The sequence below is a fragment of the Fukomys damarensis genome, unplaced genomic scaffold (assembly GCF_012274545.1).
Source record: "Fukomys damarensis isolate Sample0158 unplaced genomic scaffold, DMR_v1.0_HiC HiC_scaffold_25, whole genome shotgun sequence".
NCBI lineage: Eukaryota > Metazoa > Chordata > Mammalia > Rodentia > Bathyergidae > Fukomys > Fukomys damarensis.
Genome location: NW_022900937.1, coordinates 18,533,292 through 18,554,004, shown reverse-complemented (window position 1 = coordinate 18,554,004; position 20,713 = coordinate 18,533,292). Strand labels below are relative to the sequence as shown.

Below are 20,713 nucleotides of genomic sequence, written 5' to 3'. Positions count from 1 at the left end.
GATACCCTTTGCTCTATTTCCCCAAGCCCAGGTATAGTAGAGAGCACATAGGAGTTGCTCCATAAATACTTGTGGGTTGACTGAGGGATTTTGGAGAGTGGAGAGATTTGAGAAGTAGAAAGTCTTACGGATTTAGTGGAGAGAGCCAAGGCGTGCAGGAGAAATCCCTGCCTGAGGAGACCTGGAGGTAACAGGAACAGGCCCCACTGGGCTCAGAGTAGCTACTCCACGTGTGTAAATAATGCATTTAAAATTGAAATTAAATTGTCATCTAAATGTCAAAATACATGAAGAGGCAGTAATGAAATAAATTGTATCAGATGCTGAATGATCAGATTAGTTATTCCAGTTCTTGTGGTTTGAAGACAAAACTAATATCAAACTAGCAGGTTTTAAAACCAAATTAGTAATTTTTTTCAAACTAGTAATTTTTAAAAAAGAAAAGTATAAAAAAGGGACACAAAAACAGAAGAAAATATGGCTAAATAACTCTTAGAATAAAAATAAATTTTCCTTGGAAATAAATTTCTAGGTAACAAATGATAAGGAATCTAGATGCTAATTTCACCTTTCTTGCCTATTCAGTTCTGGAAAAGGAATACATCTCCAGTATTCCAGTATTAGTGTGCTCTCATCATGAATCTACACATGTTCACAATTAATTGATGGGTGATTTTGGAAGGGAGCTGATATAAAAATAAAATTGCTTTGGTTGCTAAGCAATAGTCAAAATCAGCTACTCTTAATTTGCCTAGGAATTGAAAAATACTATTCATTTGAGTCTTTATGCAACAATCCTGACTTCATAGCCAATATCAAATGATGATTCTCACCAGTCTGATCAGATTATCTTTGTTCCCCCTGAATAAGAAGGAAAATAACACCTTTTACTAGCAATTACTAGAATAAAAAGATAGTTATTCTTCCACCAATTATTAATTTTTCTAGTTTCCTCATATTTTTTATCTCCTATAACGTACTTTTTCTTTCATGTACTACTTCTAAACTTTACTCCTGTTGGAGAAGTTATCTGATTGCACTGTAATCTCATGAGGCTAGTGTACCAAGAAAAGGTACAGTCTCAGCCATGTCTGTATCTGCTGAAGTTGCCACTACAGATGGACTCAGACTGAATTATTAGAGTATTTAAAATAAAAGCCTAATACTTTCAAAGTTTTTCCGGTAATGAGAACTTTTTCTAAAGAAATTCTTTGGTGATGGTTTATTCTATATATAGAAGGGTATATAAAAAGCTGAAGAAAAAAATTAACTCAAATAAATTAGAGCAAAGTCTGCCCTCTGCTGCACTTCAGTGGTTTTTATCCAGTCAGGTTGAAATAGCTCAGCACTAACAAATCATTCTCAAGTCATTAAATTATTTTTCTGTAATGCCAAAAAACAGTATCATTGCCTAGATAATAGATTAAAGCAATTATACTATATTATTTTAGGACTCTGTAAATTTCTAGTATTGATATATTTTTGTTACCAAATGGCATTTATAAAATAATAATGTTTTGAAATATATATGTATCATGTAAAGTGTGTCATTCCCGGGAGCCAGCTAAACTGGTCATTGATAATTTAAAATTCTCCCTTGTTTTACTTAAATAAGTGCCAAAGCAATTATATTTTAACAAAACAAAGAAGTTTTTACTTGGTAACTAATAAAAATCTAATTTTTGTGTAACCCGAGAATTTCACCAGTTTTTCACAGTTGGACTCAATGTTATTTCTTAGCCTTTACAATCTATTTGTTTAAGTCTAACTCGAACCTTGCTCCTTGAACAGTATCAACCGGAGCTACCGTCTTCATACAGCCTCCTCTTCTGGACCCATACTGGTGACCGACTGAGGAGTGCCCAAACTAGTACCACAGCCAAACTTTTACGAAGATGTTTCCTTACTCAAGTTCTGTATTCCTACGAATTTCCTCCACGAAGCCCTTCACATTTTCTACTGACTAGATGCTTAATATTTATAGAACAGCATCTTTTAAAAATCCATCTTCGTTTCACCAGTAGTCTTACCACGAAAAGACAGCACTTCGTTTCTTATACCTACCTTCCCTTCATTGCTCATATACTGGACAATAGTGACACCAGTGTAAAATTTTGACCTCAGTCATTGCAAGGATTCCATAAATAAAGAAGATTTTGCTATACGGGAGAGAAATCCTTATTCAAACCTATAGCAAAGAGAATTTGGTAAACTGTTCAAGTAATTGATTAAAATGTTATTTTTAGTCAAGTCGACTTCACTATCCGTTACTTAGAACATTCAGTTGCCCTGAAATATAGATTAGAAATCTAAGCCTTTTCTTTGTAGAGATAAATACATAAATAAAAAAGAAACATTGTATCAACATTCGCTGATGAACACTAACAAGAATCATTAGTGTTAAACTATTTACCGTACCTAAGATGTCACACAGCCTCCCCAGCTGCATATTCTGTTGTGTGCTGAAATCAGCAATATGTTCTCGAACAGGCTGGGAATATCCTAAAAGGCAAACAAGGTGTCAAGGCCCAGAAAGAGCAATTCAATATAGCAAATGGCACATGAGAATTTCAAAATGTCACAGTCCACATTTCCAGGAAAAAAAATTTTTCTCTGCAGCATTTTACAAAAACAATATAACTTCAAGAATGTGGTCCTTGCTTCTCAGGGGATTAAGCATTATTTGGAAAAATGTGCTAAGTCTCCTATTCTGCAACAAAGAGACTTGTGGTTTTCAATACTAACAAATTCCTAAGAGTCAGGATTACAAAAACCTGGGAACATTTTTTGACATTTAACGTAAGAACATCGAACCCAGGTTAAGAAAACATTGTTTTGGCCTTTGAATTTGTGTGGCCGATGTGACCCTTTGGAGGTGTGTCCCAGAATTACACACAGATTTCAGATAAACCCCTCACTGTGAGGATTATGTAATTAAGGAATTGTCATATTCAAGAAATAGGTTTCTACTCCCAGATGAAAGAACTTTTAACCTTGAAAGGGCAAAGAAGGTTAACACGGTTGCTGTCAGTACTAAGTCTGTAGTTTGCTTTCGTTTCCACTAGAAACAGCAGAGGGAAAACATATATGGATTACTGCCATCTAAAAGTTTTCCGCAGAACAAATGACAGCAACATTTTCTGCTATTATATCATGTCTTAAAAGAAAAAAAAAGTAGATCTAAACATGAACTTAAAAGGCACGCATACTCACAAGCAGTATAATTGCTTATATGAAGTTCAGCAACTGAAGGTGCAACTTTTTTAAAAAATAAAAGCGCTTTTCACAGTTTGAGGAGATGCTTCAATGCCTCCTTGTGGTTAGTGAGCCCAAACACATGTTTCAAGTTCAACTGCTCTGGTGGAAGCGGTTTGACAGACTGCATCTTGAAGATGTGATGCAGATCTCCTCAGCGTAAGAAAAACTATAGCAATTCAGGGAACAGAGCTGCGGGCCGATGAACTCTGATAATTGGCTCTTTGCTTTGATGTTAGTGTTTAAACACTATGATGATGCCTTGAAATTAAATGAGTTAGGATTCGTCTGAAAGCCTCTGCTGTATGCATATGAATCTAAGAATTACAGAACTAGAAGGATCCATTGTCTGTTTTGAATCATTTGAGAAAAAATATTTTTGCAGATAATTTAGGTAGCCAGTCCATACAAAAGCTAATAGAGACAGATAAAGTTTCAGTGCTATCTTTGCATGTGATTGCAGTATTGCAACTCTTGGGATTTTATATGTGTTGAAGTCTACCTGTATTCGGATAAATGTTTATAAAGATGTATGGTGAATAACTCAGAGATCCTATGAGAAGGTAAGGAAAATGGCTAAAGAACAAAGTATGATTAAGAAAAGAGCCCGACAGCACTCCATGAATGCATTTCTTTTTGCAAGTGAAGATAAAAGGTAGTATATGATGTCTCATTAAGATGATGTCCAATTTAAAATATGAAAGGTGTTTGATCACTTTGTACCTTCCAATGCAGCCTGTGAGTGAATAAGTCTGTGTTTCATTCAAGTGCCTGAGGTCAGTTTTACAACAAATTACTTAGTACCTCTGTTACCACTGATCAAGGATGCATGAAAATGTCTTTGCAGAATTATGGCGGGACTGACAACTCTAGCCCATTTACAAATGCACCCATTTAGAAGAACTGCACGTTAACAATTTCAGAACATGGAAGAGCACATGAAATAAGATATAAAAAAAACTGCAAACTGTAAAGTGCTGCATAAATATAAGATATTATAATGTTGTGAGTTATGTGGACTTCCAAAGCACACACAACAACCAATTCTGTGATAAGCAATGTAGATATTCCATGACAAGCAGTACAATATATGCAACGCTACTAGAACAGAAGTTTGGGATCAGTTTTATTCTCATGTTTACCCCCAAGATACAGGTGTTGGCCATATAGGTGAAAAGGTGTCAACAATGCTGCTAGCATATTTAAAAACAATAGAGACTTAACCAGGATACTACAAACCATTGTGTGGCTTTGAGGAGTTCAGAAGAGATGTCCAGTGGCAAAGACATCCCATTTTGGGATATAATCTGTGAAGACTTGGTTACTTCAGAGGTCAGACCAAGAACACTGAGGGAATCCTGAGTGACCCTCAACCTCACCCTGCCCTATTCTACATGCGGAAATCAAGATAAGTGCCTTGTTTCTTGACCAAGATCATACTCATGTAGCTCAGCTATTACCTATTTAGCTCTTGTGATCAATTTAGTTACAAGAAACAGAAGACTCTCTAAGTGCAATTAGAGAACTCCAGAAAGGACAAAGAGCTTTTGAGTCTTTCTTTACTTTAATTTCCAATTTGCTACAGTAGACAGAATACTAGCCCTCCAAGATGTCCATGTTTGAATCCCTGGAACTTGTGAATATGCTCCATTATGTGATAGCAGAAGTGAAGTTACATATAACTTAAAACGAGGAGATTCTCAGGATTATCTAGCCAAAGCTGATATCATTAGTGATAAAGGTCCTTGAAAGAGGGAGACAGAAAAGTCGGAAGATAAGAAGATGTGACTACAGAAGAAAGGCGCAGAGAGTTGCAGTGGTTCTGGCTTTAAAGATGAAAGAAGGGGCCTCAAAGGGAATGCATCTCTGCTGACACCTTGGTTTTAATATTTTTCAGATGCCTCAGTTCTTGAAGTATAGAGTCATAAATCTGTGTTGCTTTAAGCCCACCAAGTTTGAGGTACTGTCTTCCCTGGCTCCCACTGACCACCACCCCTCTTTGATGTCCTGCTCCTCTTTTCACCTCTGGTTGACGTGTGAGAGAGGGCCAAGATCCCTGGCACAAGAGAGGCATTAGTAATTATTGCTGCTGCTGTTATTATTATTTTCTTCCTAACTACGGTTGAGCCAGACTGAAATTCTCAAAAGGAACTTCATTTACATGTAGGGAAACTATTATTACTACAAGCACAGAACTGGCCCATGACACTAATGGGACCTCGTCCCTCTCAGGCATGGCTGACAGTGCTTTTCTAAGCAGGTTCTTAGTCTCCCTTCACTCTCATTCTCCTGCACTACTCTTTTCTTCGTTTCTTCAGTACTCCTTCACCACTCTTGTCCCATTTTGCCGTCACACATAGCTTGCTCGTTTGTTAAGCTGTGTGCCTCTCCTTTTCCCTGCACAACTCCGGCTCCTGAGGTCAGACCACAAGCTCCTTTAGAGTAGGCACTGGGGAAATCCACTATCAAATGGGTGAACAAAACATGTTGGAGAGCCTCACCGAGAGAGTCTGTCTTTTATGTTCTCTTTTTCCCATGTGTTCTGTCACTCTTCCTTTCCTTTGGGTTCTCTGCTCTAGAGAATGTTTGGTGAACTCTAAGAATGGAAAATGGGATTTATAGATTTTTCCAGGTCCTTATTAGCTACAAAAAAACAGCTCTGGAAGAAAGGGCCCCTCTTTCTTCCTCCTCACTCTGGAGAGGAATATAGCCTTTTTCCTTATGGCTGTCCTCATTACATCCAAAATATACCTGATTAATAGAGTGTTCCATCTTCTCTCAGGTAAGCAGTTGCAACATATAACTACTACTTCCGTATCATGTTAGCTGCCTGCTGCCTCTCTGAAGTTATTCCGTTACTTTTGGTCTTTTAACAGAACCAAGGATTTTCATCAGTTGTTATTGGCAGTCATTTCTCTATCTTCTGTTCCACCTTCACCATCCTTCCCAATCCCCACTGCCATACAACACCTATCAGGTAATGCTAATTGCCTCTTTTCATGCAGAAGACTAGCTTTGTTGGCACTATTTTTTCCTTCACTGAAACCACAGAACCCCTCCTCAGGTTCCTGGGCCTCCTGAGCCCTGGTTTGTGCCTCTGTGGCAGGCCTCTGTTCCGCAGATCACATGTTCTCGAATACTTGGATTACCCCATGGCTGACTCTGAGTTTTCCTTGTTTCCAAGACCTATTCCTTACAATGTAGTCAAGTCAGAGGAGTTTAGCTAACAATCGGCTCCTGGTTATCAAATTATTGAAATTCATCCGATTACTCTGGCCCAAGATGATAGTTTATCCCTTGCCAGTGTGACTGGTCTGGGACAGTAATTTTTAGCCTTTTTCTCACTTTGAAACACATGGTGGGTGATCAATGTATCATGTCCTTCTGGTGGCACACAGAATTATGATAGTGGTAACAGTAATGCCGTTCTTTCTCTTCCACTCCAGATAGTGTGCTGGGTGCAGACTGAGCAAGAGTGACATTATTCCAGAGGTAATCGCTCCAATTCAATCCAAAGAACTTGGGTATTCTTTGAATGGTAAAAACATAAGGGGACATATGACATACTTCACAAAGGACTGCACATAACATCTTCAGATACTATAGATAACATGACGTACACATCATGGTTATGTCTGGGTTTTAATTACTTGTGCAAGTGTGAAAGCACAAGATACTAGATAGCAAGAAAGTCGGATACCAAGAGAAAGCTACAGAGAGCTCTGCCCAGATCACTATATTCTATATCCAGTGCTAGTTTGATTAAAGTAAAATTGATGTGGGGGGGGCTATCAAAGGGAATTAGGAATTTTGCTATGAGGATCTAGAAAAAACATTTACTGAATTTTGAAAACATTCTCAAACCAAATGGGCAAGTAGATTAAGCTTCAAAAGGCAAGGACTTTCTCTTATTCCACTTTTTGTCAGTGGCTGTTCGAGCACTGTAGGCAGCGAAAGCCAGTGATTCTTAAATTGTGGTCCGCAGATGCTGGGTTGGGTACTGAAACCATTTCAGGCATCTGCAAGGTCAAAACCATTTTCAGAATGATCCTAAGACATTGTCTGCCTTTTTCAATCTATTCTCTCACAGAACAAAAAGTTTATTCATATGCTTGCAGATTCCACATTGCTATGACAGTATTACCAATGCTCAGTTAAGTATGAAACCCAAAAAAGGATACACACAATTATCTGAAGAGGTTATAAAATATTCTTCTCTTTTCCATATACTTATCTCTGAAGAGCTGGATTTTCTTCATATATTTCAACCAAAACCACATATATGACAGATTAAGTATAGAAACAGCAGAATCCAACCATGATATATTCAGAGATTTGTAAATTTGTCAGTCACCACCACTCTTCTCACTACAATTTTTTTTGTTTTGGAAAATAGGCATTTTTAATAAAAATATCTTATTTGAAGTTATTATTTAGTTAATAAATATGTTTAAAGTATCTCAGTTTTTGGTATCTAATACAGCAAAAAATGATAGATACAATTCACTTAAATCGATGTTTTTTAGGATCTCTGATAATCACAAGTGTAAAGTCATCTTGAGAAGAATGCTCAAAAATCTACTGAGCAAATGTTTTAGTATTTTTATGAAAATAAAGATTATAGATATGTTTTATTTAGCATATGCAATGTTTATTTTTACAGCACAACCTAATATTAATCCATTTTATGAAAGGCCCATGTGCTGGTGGCACTTGATACCCTATTTAATACTGTTTCTGTGTATTATGGTACAACATTAGATGGTTTAAGACCAATTGGAGATTTTTATAGTGCAGGGCCCCTGGGCCAGCTCTGATCTAAGAAGGGATTCAGTATTAATTTGCTTGTCATGGATAAATACAAAGATGTTTTAATTTTAGTTTGGGCTAGCTATGAATAAATTTGAAAGTATATGTGTACTTTGTTTCTGGTCAGAAAAGACCCAGATATTCCTGAGAAAGGCTGTCTGGAAGACCTTGGCAGTGGATCTATCCCAAGGAAATCAGCTGTGGGTTCCATATATCTGCCATAACATGTTGAAGACTGCAATGACTGAATGGAAAGTTCCAGTCTCTCCAGACTAGGTAGAAGAAACAGAACTGATCTAATCTTTGAGTGAGTTGTCGACTAAAAAAATGAGAAAGTAGAGAAGTGACAGTGCTTACAGGCACAGTAAAAATGTGACTTCAGATGTGCAGTCTGGCTCGCGGCCTTCTCCCCTGCCCCTGGTCCCAGACAGAGGTGGCTGCAATTCTTACCTCCCAGGGAAAGGAGTGCAGTCATAAAGCAACAGTGTGGTGAGCATGTGGGGCTTTCTCAGTTTGGTGTGTGGTCAGGTGCACACACAAGTAAGTTTCCCCATCTTTCCTTTTAGTTATAGTGCGGACCAGCTAAAAAAGGTTTTGCATGAACTTCATAATAAGAGTAGCCACAGTTTTTAATGGAACAGAGTGTTTTTGGAGACCACTCATTTTGCTAACCCCAGGAATGATTTGCTAAAATAATGCACAGAAAGAGAAAAAGCAAAGCCTATGTACATTAACTTTAGCCATTAAATTAATTGCCAGTGAAGTAAGACATTTTACATATATATAGAGAAAAAAATCCAGCTTCAATATGTCTCCTCCTTGAACTTTAATAGAAGAACGGAAGTGAGAGGAGAAACTCATCCCTGGGGTTTACTCAGCTGGCAGCAGCCTCAGATACCTGCTCATGGTATCAGAGCCCAGTACCTGGCACGTCTCACTTGATGTCCATATACTGAAACATGCCGCCGAGTTTAAGTGGCGCCTAATGATGTGCCGCAGTGAAGCAGCACAGGGGTTAAACAAAAAGTGGAGGAAATAACACGACCAGAGAAACCAGAAGCAGAATTAGCTTGTAGGTTTTATTTAGACCTCTGGTTTTTCTAGAGGAATTAGGATTCTTCGTTACAGTTCTTTCTTATTTGACTGATAGATTTTGCTTAAAATAGACTCCAGGATTCTATTCTTGCTATGAACCATGGTAGATTGTTTTGTTATAATTATACTTCATTAATAAAAATGATAAAAATATGCAATATCCAATGAAGAGATCAGCCTATCTATTCTAGATAGGATAATGTTTTATCATCTTATAAAAGTCTTTGGACAATTTGTCTAAAGCATTCCACTTCTTCTGTGGGTTAAAAATAGCTACAATATTTGTTTCATGTAGGAGTAATACCTGAAATATATAGTAGTCTATCAAATTACATAATTCCCCCTTTCAAAGAGACTCCTCTGCAATTGTCTTAATATTTATATTATCAAACTATAATGTAAAATACATTATAAATGTTTTTATTAAAGAGCATCACTGAAAGGCCCTCCTTTCTGTGATCATGGTTTGGCAAATACAGTTATTTCAATGTTTGCAAAACTGCACGGCAAATAACAAAATGCTTACAATGCAATATATTACACAGTTATCAGTACCTCATTTTCATTTTAAAGGTTCAGATTCATTAGTGCAGCCCCAGTTGGTGAGCAGAAGGGTGCAATTATTTCTAGGGTGATTCTACAGCAAATTTCCAATTGAAAGAGAAAAAGAGGGCAAGGCTACAACTTACTTTAAGTTTCTGTCTGAGCCTGATATTGCTACCAACTAATTTTGACTAGTGAATTCTTCTCAAGTCCTGGAAGGGAAATCGTTAGATTGAAGAGATTGATTTTCTTGCAGTGTATTTAAAGAAAAAATTTTCCTTCACTTTTTTTTGTTCATTTCTGTTTTTATAAATTATGTAGATAAATTCGTGGTGCATGAGACAAGAAGCCAAATTCTATCTAGCTGAAATTTTCCTTCTGTATTCCTCAGGAATACATATCATTTTTTTAAAGTATAGTTTAAGAATTTCATCTGTAGAATAGATATTAGATGACTGCACAAGTTATTTCAATTCAATTTAATATCCACAAGTCATTTTATAAACCTAAAACACAAAATGTAGGAATAAATTGTATATGATAAAAATCCAGGTATTCTCTTGTGAAAATGTTCAATTGTTATTTTGAAAGCTTAATTGGGAAAAATATCTGAGCTGTTGTTATCTCTTAAAAATACATAATTAGTGGTTTTCCTTTAAAATTAGTATTTTTTACAACCAAAAAATATTGCAAGAGGGAAGAACTTCATATGTATTATATATGTAAAATGAATAAGTGAAATCCAGAAGAAAACTGGTTTTAATACCAAATTTAAAATAACATTTTCTAATTCTTATTTCTTTGGTCAGATTATTCTTCCAGTTCAGTAGGTCCTTTTGAAATTGTAAGCTACTTTCATTTAAAGTATTTTTTATTACTCGGTTTCAGATTGTTACTTCCTCGGAGACTTATATAAGGCTTCTCTGTAGGATTGATTACAGGGGAGTTTTCTGAAGGGACAAGGTTGTAGGGGGTGTAGGAGAGGAGACATCTGTGAAAATTGTGTCTCTTAACACCTTGGTGCATCTCAATATTGCAAGTAGGGGCCTCATTTCTGGTTCCAGTTTTGGATAAACTTGAGACAGCAAAACAAAATTCTCAACATGATATTAGGTCAGGTCCACAATTAGTTGTAGAAGCAAAGGCTTGTGCACCTTATTCTAAGGCTCCAAGTCAGTTAATTAGATCTGCAATTAGTCTCTCTGGTTGCAATCAATTACAAGTGCAATTTCTGTGTGTGAACTAATTTCGTGTGCAAAAGTAGTCTCACCAAGACAAAAGCCTAAGTTAGAATGAAATTCAGAACTGTCTTAACTCACTTACATCCTGAGAAGAAATAGACTTCTTCCGTACCGTAAGAAAAGCAGAACTAAAAAGCTCTGTGCAACTCAAGACTTTTCTTTAACTTTTCTACAAGTATTTAGATGTGAGCACAAACTCTAGAATCTGGGAAAGTTTACCTGGTTTTGTTACTGTTCATATTTTACTAATTTTAAAATAATTATAATTTTATTTAGATAATAATTCTGATGTTTTTCTTTTCATAATACTGTTTAAATGTGTTATGTTTGTATACATCAGTATACAAAAAGGGATGCTCACGCAAGGGTACAAACCAATTACAACCCAACATTCTATTACAGTAGATTCCGTAATGCATTGCTCCACGCGCACACACAAAGCCTTACAGGCCTGATATATAATGTGGAGATTCAGTGGGTTTTGATGTTTGTCAAAATCCTACCAATTCAGCACAGGAAATTTGGCCCTACCTAGAAAAGTCAACACACTAGGTAAATGCAAAACAAAACAAAATAAGCCAACAAATCCCAAACATTTTGATAGCAGCTCACGTTTGAAAAGAACTTTTGATGCAAATTTCAGAAATTCCCAGTGCCGTTTTGGCATACCTATTTTACCACTGTGTTTCAGACAACAGCTTTTAAGTTCCCCAATTCATAAATGTAATTAAATAATTGCATTAGTGCTAATTAACATGAAACTGCAGATTATTTAAGCGCAAAAAACACTATTCAACTTCTTAATTATTCTTGTTCACACAGCATTTCCTTTTGCTCAGGCGCCCTAGGTGCAAATAAAGCCTCCCATCTGCTCGTAATTAGAACTAAATAATTTCTGAGGATGCAGCTTATCATTTTGACTGCACATTTGATTAAAAACAGTGTACAAGCAATATCCTGGCGTATTGGCGTAACAGCAACAGCACATGCAAGCTTGTGTTCTGCTATCATTAAAGAAGATCGAAAACATTATCTGTTATTTCAGGGGGAAAAATACAACTTTTTAGTTCATTTCATACAGATGAAAGCGAATTACAGCAAATCACCTCTCCACTGAATAGCAGCCCCCACATAATGACTTTATTTGCTTAATCCCCAAATTAAACGCCGTTTCGAGCGAGGGCCCTGTGTTATTACTCTCATCATGTCGAGAACATTTTCCTGCCGAGACCAATTTGAATAAAACAAGGGGCCTTCCTTGAACTCAATCAAGGAGCCATAATGTGGTGGGTAATAGAGGTTGCTGATAGATTTGCAGGCAAAAGTGTTATACCTAATGATGGGATATGGATAATAGTCCTCCTGGAGGTCCTGATGCGATTCCAGTTGGCTGCCAGATGCTAAAAATCAAGAAGAGCATTGATCAGTGACAGGAAGCTATAGAGGATTCATCTAGTCAAACTTCAGCTGTTTATCCACTGTACAGTTAAGCCAGGCATAAATTATATTAATTGATTTAATTACATACTTAAAACATCTTCCCCAATTAATTTAATTAGGTGGCTACATGATGCTACTGGCAGGGGAAGATTAGAGGCAGCTCACTTAATTAACAGAATATGAATGAAAAAAAGAGAAAGCAAACATAAATGAAATTGTGAGCACTAATTAAAAGGCTGTCTGCAAACTTAAATACTTTCTGACAAAGTGGTGACAGCAATGTAGACAAGAGAGGATTTTTTTTCTAGCAAATTAAAGTGCCAGAAGGTATATATAGGAAGAAAAGGTAATGCAGTTAAAGCATTGATTTTCTGACAGAACTACCATAGTCAAAAGGAAGACACTTTTCTACGATAGAAAAATGCAACAGATTTTGCAGGCACAAAAGCCAGATTCCCGATTAGGGCTAAAATATAATGCACAAACAAAAGTGGGGTTTATGCATCATACCCCGAGAAGTAAAAGGCGAGGGAGGCTGAGGGGGAGGGTAGGTGGAGAGGGAAAGATAAAGAGACAACTTATTGCAGGCGTTCAAGCAAGAAATGTTTAGAAAAAGAGGTCTGTCTTGACAGCTGGCAGCCGTGTGCACCTTGGCTCGGATGCGGAAATTCTCCAGGTGCCTCTGACGCGATTCCTTCAGGAGCTTCCTCAGTCGAGTCTTGTGGCAATGTAAAAGCCAAGCGATAGAGATCACGCCTGATGCCCACTTCTGCTGGCGGTAAGTGAGGAAGAATTTTCTCGCTCTGAAGCATTTCCATGTGGCTTGGATCTTGCTGGCGGCCTCTGACTTACCACCTTGGCCCTTGTACCTCTGTCCTGGAAGATTTAACAGCATCTGGACGTGAAGTGGGTTCTCTAACACTGAGAGAAGGTTGTTTCGGGTAAGTTTATTTGTCAGCTCAAACTCTGGAAGGAAGGCCATCAAACTCCTCCCTTTTATTTTGACTTCTGGTATTGCATAGTCCCTGAGAAACTTCTCAATGTGTTCTAAGAGAGAAAAAATGCTCCCCCAAGTTAAGCTGAAATGTTCCTTGAATGCTAAGAAGTCTGGGGCTGTCTTGTCTATGATGCCATCATGAATAGAAAAGTCATAATCCCATGCTGATTTGGGAGCTCGGGAAGATGCAGTTTTCATGGCCTGTGGGGGGAAAAAATGTTGCCAGAGATGAAATATATTATGGTCTCTTTTAAGTGCATGGTTGAGACACTCTGACAGTCACATTATCATTCACCACTCAACGGCGGGAAGATACAGGTCCTGTTGATTAACACATTCACATCATAATATGAAAGTCTGACTAGTGTGTGTCATTAAAACTCATTACCTAGAGATAATGCAAAGCTAATAACATTTTTATAAAAGTGTAATGGAATTGCTCAAGGAAGTAGATCATTAAAAATTACGCTTTTAGTTTACTTTGATATGGCCAGCTGACCCTGTAATCCCCTGTGATCTTACTTTTCAGACATGTGTATTGGTCTTAGAGAAGTATGCTGCTGATTCTTTACTCATAACTTATCTACCCATCATGAAAAGGATGAAGTTTTTCTTCAAAGTCTTCAGGATAATTTCAAATATTCCTAATAAGAGCTTTTTCTAATTTCCTAGCAGATTGTTGCTTTTTAGTGTTTATGAGAATTCTGTCACTTTCTCTTAATATCCAGAGGTGATTTTTATAAGAAGCATTACATTGTGTAGTATCACCCTGGTCATTTTCTGTATTGCTCTTGACAAGTATTCTTTTAAATCTACTATCTTCTCAGGGTCATATCTGGTCTACAGACTAGATTCTGACATTTTATAACACGTAAAGCCAAGAAAGCATTTGCTTTTCATTTTTCTCCCATACCAAATAAAAACAAGTTATGTGGGCTGGGGATTTAGCTCAGTGGTACTGCGCCTGCCTTGCAAGTGCAGGGTCCTGAGTTCGATCCCTAGCACCAAAAAAATAAAATAAAATGGGATGACAGGCAATGTTTTTGTTTGTGTTTTCTATATTAAAAATAATAAATTCTATTTTAGAAATCAAATAAGAAATTTGAATGACAATAGCAATATATCATGACATCCTTACTTTAAAAAAAAAAAAAGAAAGAAACAAGTAAAGGAAATTTTGCTGTCCCCTGAAGAACCACTACATTTCAATTATCACAACCTGTTGCCCTAAAAAAATAGACATCACACCCCATGGTCCAGTGTTCCTAATTGCCTGGTGGCTTGGGGGGAAGAGGGAGGGGATAAATATTCCAGGCTCTGAATTCTCAGTAAGCCAGGTAGTACTGTGGTGATTGTTACGGTTTAGGCATTTAAGGATTTGAATGTCTTCATTATGTCCATATTTTCAGATGTACAAGCCCATCTTTACCAACTTGTATGATTATATCGCTCTCTACAATTTGAAGAGTTTTCACAATACTGAAAAGAAAATCCAAGTTAATTTATCAGTTACTATTGTGCCACCGTGCTGTGTTGAGAATTGCTGTTAGATTATCCATGCTTTTCTTTACCGAGTAAATGTTAACTGAGGGTAATTAACAAATACGAGGTAGGAAGCTATCAAAGAGGAAAGCAAGCCAAGAGATATATTTACAGTAAAGCCACGATAAACAAACCAAGCAATTTATTTTTTTAATTTTTAATTTTTTTAGGCACTAGGGATCAAACTCAGGCCAAGGCAGGCTGAGGAACCACTCAGTCAAATCCCCGGCCCACAACCCAAGCAATTTAAAAAACAAAACCAAACCCTTCTTTTCTCAGATCCTGGGCAGTGAAATGATTAGACTGACATCTCAAATGAAAACGTCAAAAAGCAAATATTAAGTCCAAAGTGGACATTTTCTTTTGACTTTAGAAGCCAACTTTAAACAGCAGTTAGCTTTCATGAACTTTTAATTTGAGAGCTGTTGTAAGGCAGACGAATGATGGAAGAAGTCTTCTCGCCAAGATTCTGACCCTTTCCAGTCTCACCAGGACTCCAAGAGAGAATGCGGACTGTTTGGTACGTGGAGATAAATACATTCCTTCTTCCTGGGTGGGCGAGGGAGAGTCCAACAAGCCATCCCTCCAGCAGACACCAGTCTGGCAGGAGGGACTGAGATTGCGGGCGGAGACGAGTGACACAGGTTCCAAAAGAAATGGCCAGGGGCTACATTTCTGGCTCCCTCCAAGAATGGGCTCCCGTGGAGGGAAGGTCAGAATTCAGAGAAGAATGGCAGGGCTTCACCAGCAAGAAACAGACGTGCAAAAAAATAAATAAATCGCAGATGGACATGTGTGGAGTTGGCTGGTCCTGCCAGTCACATGTTTGATCCGGTCATCAAGACTCTGAAACTTCAAGAGGCAAAGCTATGGATGGGAGATTTGCCAGAGAATCTCATCTCCTTGGAGATGTTCATATAGTTCAAAAATCCCTCATCCTTACAGAGAGCATCATGTGGAAGTAGGACCCTCGGTGAAAAGGGAACAATGTTGGGGGATGCACCTGCCCCCCAGTTAGTGTCCCTCCACTAGCTGGGGATAGGGTCTCTGACAGACGGTCCTGGGCAGGCTGGGGCTGCAGAATCGAGCAGGGGCTACTGGAGAACAAAGAGATTGCGCTTCTTACCTTTGTGGATGATATTCCAGCAAAGACCTGCTCTCAAAGGAAACACTCTCCTGGACATCAAACAGACCACTCAGGCACGGGGAAGCTATGGGTTTGGAGTCAGCTAAAGCATAACTGTAGTACATCTGTCACTGAGAATGCCACACACGGGAGCACTTTAGACTTAGAGCAAGAAAAGACATGCCTCTCAAGAGAAAGCCTTCCCAAATTAAAGCAGTGCATCAGCATTGTGAGACCCATTGAGCAGGTAAAGACAAAGCTGCTTCACAGCCTGCTAGGAATCACAACCCTGATTAAAGGTCACGCCACACTTCAGGTTCCGGTCTCTTCTGTTATTCTTCCTTCATTGTCTATCTTCAGGAATTTGTCCAGTATTATTTGTTGGTTTTCCCTCTCTTTCTTTTTCCCTTCCTTCTTTCCTCCCTCTTTTTTTATTTACAATGTGCTGCACTTCCAATGCGATATTTCTAACTCAGTGGCAATTTTTTTTCCTTCCGGTGGGGACATAAATCTGCTGAGACATTTTCAGTCTCACCTGGTCCTTCTTGGGACCACAGCCCCACCTCACCCTTGGGTGAAGCCTGCGCTCAGGCACTGGCCAACACACGGCCCAAACTGGTGGCTGTGGCCTGATTATTAGCATCCTGCTCTAACTGACTGAGTCAACTAGCTGGGAAACGCTCTTCTTCATTTGCAAAGTGTAAACACTAATTAGGTAACTTTGAGAGTTTCTGGAACAGCTATTTCAGGAAATCTAAAACCAAAACAAAACAGGAAGATGAAATGATTTCATAGGTTAGTAAGATCCAGGGTGAAAAACAGAAGCCCCATATTGCATTCTAAAATTTAGACATAGCTACTGCTAAGAAAAATTCCAGAAAAAAGTAATGTATTTGTAAGCTGAATTTCTTATGAAACTTTTTATTTTCATATATGTGTCTAGCACATAGATGTAGGATTTGTAGATCTCTAAGTTGGATATGAGCAAGGTCTCCTAGTAGTAAGTAGTCAAGTATTTGGGATAATTCAACATGAATATCATTTTTCTAGAAAATTATAGTATACTGCCTAGAAGAATAGACTAAAATAATTTTGAATCTATGTGTCAGTGTTCAGCTTCTTAAACACCCAAACTTACCCATTTAGCAATTTGCCTGGCCATTTGCATTATATGAAAGGTAAGTTCTTCTTGCACTTTATGACTCTTAAGTGAGAGCTTAGGTTCAAAGAATGAAGGGAGTGTGATTCAGAGATGGAGTTTTTATTATTCCCCAAAGACCAGGGACTCCATTTGTCTGACTCTATTTTTTAAACTTTGGAGAAAGTCCACGATGTGTTGAACGTTGTACAGAATAACTATCAGGACCTCAGCTGGATAGAATTGTTCAAAAGGGACACACAATATTCAGAGAAAATAGCTGACTTAATCAGGCTTCAGGCTTTAGCATGATCAAGTCTTGAATTTTAATATATGAGGGAGCTTGAAGGTCACTTGCCTTTTGCCCGGTAGACTCTCCTGGGTTCAAGGGAAGAAGACTTAATGCTGAATTCCAACTAATCTCAGATCCTCTCCCTGCCCCTATCTGCTGCGTACTCTTAGGCGAGTCACTTTCCACTCAGAACCTACATTTTTGCCTCACCTGTAAAAGTGAGACTTCCCTGGAGAGTTGTTGTGATCACTATATTACACTGTACTATACTTTTCCAGTACCTCCTCCCCAGTGAGTGTGGTGATTGCTATAGACAAGGAAACTGAGGCTTGGCTTGTCTAAGAGCATAAAGCCAGCTAATGGATCTTCTGCTAAGCTACTAGTTTTGCTACTATAAGAAAAAAAATCCTGTTTCAAAATACCCCAAATCCAGGTAGAACTAAAAGAAAGAAAGGAGTTACTGGCCGAGACTTGTCCTTATTGTCCTCCCGTCACTTCTGTCCAGTCCTCTTCTCCTCTCATGGTACACTCTCTCCGCACCTTTTCCCTTGTTGTCCCCCTACCTCAAGTCACCCATGCTCACGGTCCTAGCCGTCTAAAGCTGTAGATGGTGCCTTACTGTGTTCCGGTCTTCTTCTCTGCCTTTCCTCTATCACCTGCTACATCGGAGCCAACCCGGCCTTGACCTGCTGCTTCTGCTTTGCTAGGCTGGAAAGCAGTTTGTTAGACTAATCTCTCTGAAGGCACCAATGGACATAACACGGTATAGGGAAGAGTGGTAGTCTGAAGCCAGGAGACCTGGACTTTGGTCTGCCATGTGCCTCCCTACAGCCTTAGGAAGTCACTTTCGTTTCCATTAGGGTACCACTTTGGGGACTTTCAATTTTCACACCCTATGACTTCCTGAGTTAACGCGCCACCCCCCCACCCAGCGGTGCTGGCTTTGAATTAACCCCCAGAGCTGACAGGATCAAAGGCGGTTCTCTCCAAGAGCACCACTTCCTGTACTGTGAGATTGACCAGGGGGACTCTTTCCTTTTACATTTTTTTTTTTCAGACAGAAATTGTTTCTAGCAATTATCAAGCCAAAATCAATGGCAAGTTGCCCACAAGACCTAATGTGCAAAATTGAGGAGAAAACCCCCAAAACTTCTATTTTCTGATACTATGGGGTCTGTAAGTCAACAAACCATTCTCAGGGTTTGAGACCTAGAAGCAGCCTAAGACTTGAGTGTCAGTTAAAAGTGAGAGTCAGAGTCCTTCACCTTTATAAAGAGAATAAAAGGCATAGAGAACTCACTGAACAGTGACAAATAAAGGGAGAGAATTGAGTAAAAGGCCACTCAGGTAAGTGGCAGTTTTCTAGGAATAATTTCTACAATTGCTTTGAAAGGTATCATTATTCAAATGAATCTTTCTGAACTCTGAACCACTTCCTGAGGAGTGAAATCCCCACCCTTAGGTGCACTCAAATGGAAAAAAAACAATGAATCAATCACATTCTGGTGGAAGTTCAATCAAGAAGATATTTTAAACAGGAGACTGTTGCCAGTCAAATGTGAAATTTCCTTTTCTAGAGGTACATTTTACTGCTGCATTGATCTCATTTGTTCTGCTACCCTCCGAATATTCTGAGAGAATTTAACACATCTAAGGACCGCTTGGGACAATTATGATGGATGGGTTGAACCTGCTGGGGATGTGTACAGCAAGCCTGACAGGAGGGGAATCAAAAGCAGCCCCTTCCCAGATCCCTGAGCAAAAGCACACCATCATTTTCTCTGTAGATACAACAATCACCCCCAAGTAAAGCATAATGTTCTGATTTTCTTGAGGAAAACTGTGTGGACAGCAAGATCAATAAAGAGCACTGTACTTGTAGAACTCTCTTAGTGCTGCACTTTGACACATTCTATGTATCTACGTAAGTATTCGGCTTTACTCCCTTTGTATGGCTGATAACTCTCTGACAATATCTGCCTCTTCATCATCTGCCTCCCTCACTAGAATGTAAGTCCCAAGAGGGCAAGGACTTGGCTGGCTTCATTCATGGCTGTGTTTCCTAGTACGCTGCTGGCACATGACGAAAGTTCAGTAAGGATTTGTTGAATGAATGAACAAGTTAATGTGTGAATACTAAAGCCTAAGTTCAAAGAATACTGGCTTTGTTTTTAGGGTGTATCTTTAATACAGAATACTATATAGCCATTGAAATGTTATAATGAGTTTTAAATCACACTGTAAAGGCTTATGACAAATTGCTAGGGGAAAGAGTAAGACATCACAGTTGAGTGGACAATGTGATACAATGGACTATCTCAAAGTTTGGATAATGCCAAAGAGTTGTGATATTATAAGGGAAAAGTTCTTGCATACTTTGTCATTTTTCTCTCCTTTCTGAGCTTTCCAATAAAGAATGATTAGGATATACTTTGTCAAATGAAAGCAATAAAGCAAAAAAAAAATTAAATAAAGATCTGTTGCTTTTCTGATGTATACAAGTAAAATTTTAAAAATGCAATAAAGATGTGCAGTTAGGCTGTGCTACAAAGTAAAACAGTGTTACAATAAAAACAATCCTTTCAGTTTTTTTTGTTTTGTTTTGTTACTTCTTGCAAGAAACAAATTGCTTTTCAAATAAAGCCATATAATTAATTTCACTTTGAAAGTTCAATGCCAAAAATGCATAGGTGAGGGTGGCAATATCTAATTAATTTTTAAAAATGCAAAATGGATTTTAACAAATTCTACAGGTTTTCTTTTGTTTGGGGAATTGTTCTCCTCTTCCTTAAGGTGTTTTATGAGAGAAAAAGTTTGAAAGAGAAAAAAATACTAGCTTTGGATTTGCTTTTGAGTCTTGTCCTGTATCTGGAAGTTGCAGAGCTCTGAGACCTGTCCTCTCTCTAACCCTTCAGGCAACACAGGAAAGGAGTCCACATTGTGGTGGGAACTGAAGTCCACCAGCGAGGCATCCTGTGCTCATTAAGAGGTGAGCTCAGTCCCTGCCAGATAGGACATGATAAAGCTAAAACTGCTGCTAGATATCACCTGGAGGCTTTCAAAGCATGTATCAAAGTATGTATCTTAATGTCTGGGACATTGTTCACATGTAATATACTTTGACAGGAAAGAGGGAAAGTAGATAACAGCTGCTATGGGTGTGAGGACTCTAGACACACACACACACACACACACACACACACACACACACACACACGTGTGCCTCTCCCTTCCC

General features: G+C 38.3%; 1 protein-coding gene and 1 long non-coding RNA gene across 9 annotated transcripts in view; one reads left to right on the top strand and one right to left on the bottom strand.

The window, feature by feature from the left end:
- Positions 1-13,498, top strand: part of LOC104875608 — a 111,801-nt gene extending 98,303 nt beyond the window's left edge. The window contains exon 10 of the long non-coding RNA XR_784117.2: positions 13,016-13,498. This is a non-coding gene — a long non-coding RNA (uncharacterized LOC104875608). The remainder of the gene's footprint in view (positions 1-13,015) is intronic.
- Iqch (IQ motif containing H) overlaps positions 1-20,713 on the bottom strand; it is a 192,513-nt gene that overhangs the window by 79,541 nt on the left and 92,259 nt on the right. For all 8 annotated transcript variants that reach the window (XM_010643289.2, XM_010643293.2, XM_010643292.2 and 5 more), the window contains 3 exons: positions 13,033-13,581; positions 12,277-12,343; positions 2,419-2,502 (listed from right to left, as the gene is read on the bottom strand). In XM_010643289.2, coding sequence (XP_010641591.1) covers positions 2,419-2,502; positions 12,277-12,343; positions 13,033-13,581 — 700 coding nt within the window. The remainder of the gene's footprint in view (positions 1-2,418; positions 2,503-12,276; positions 12,344-13,032; positions 13,582-20,713) is intronic.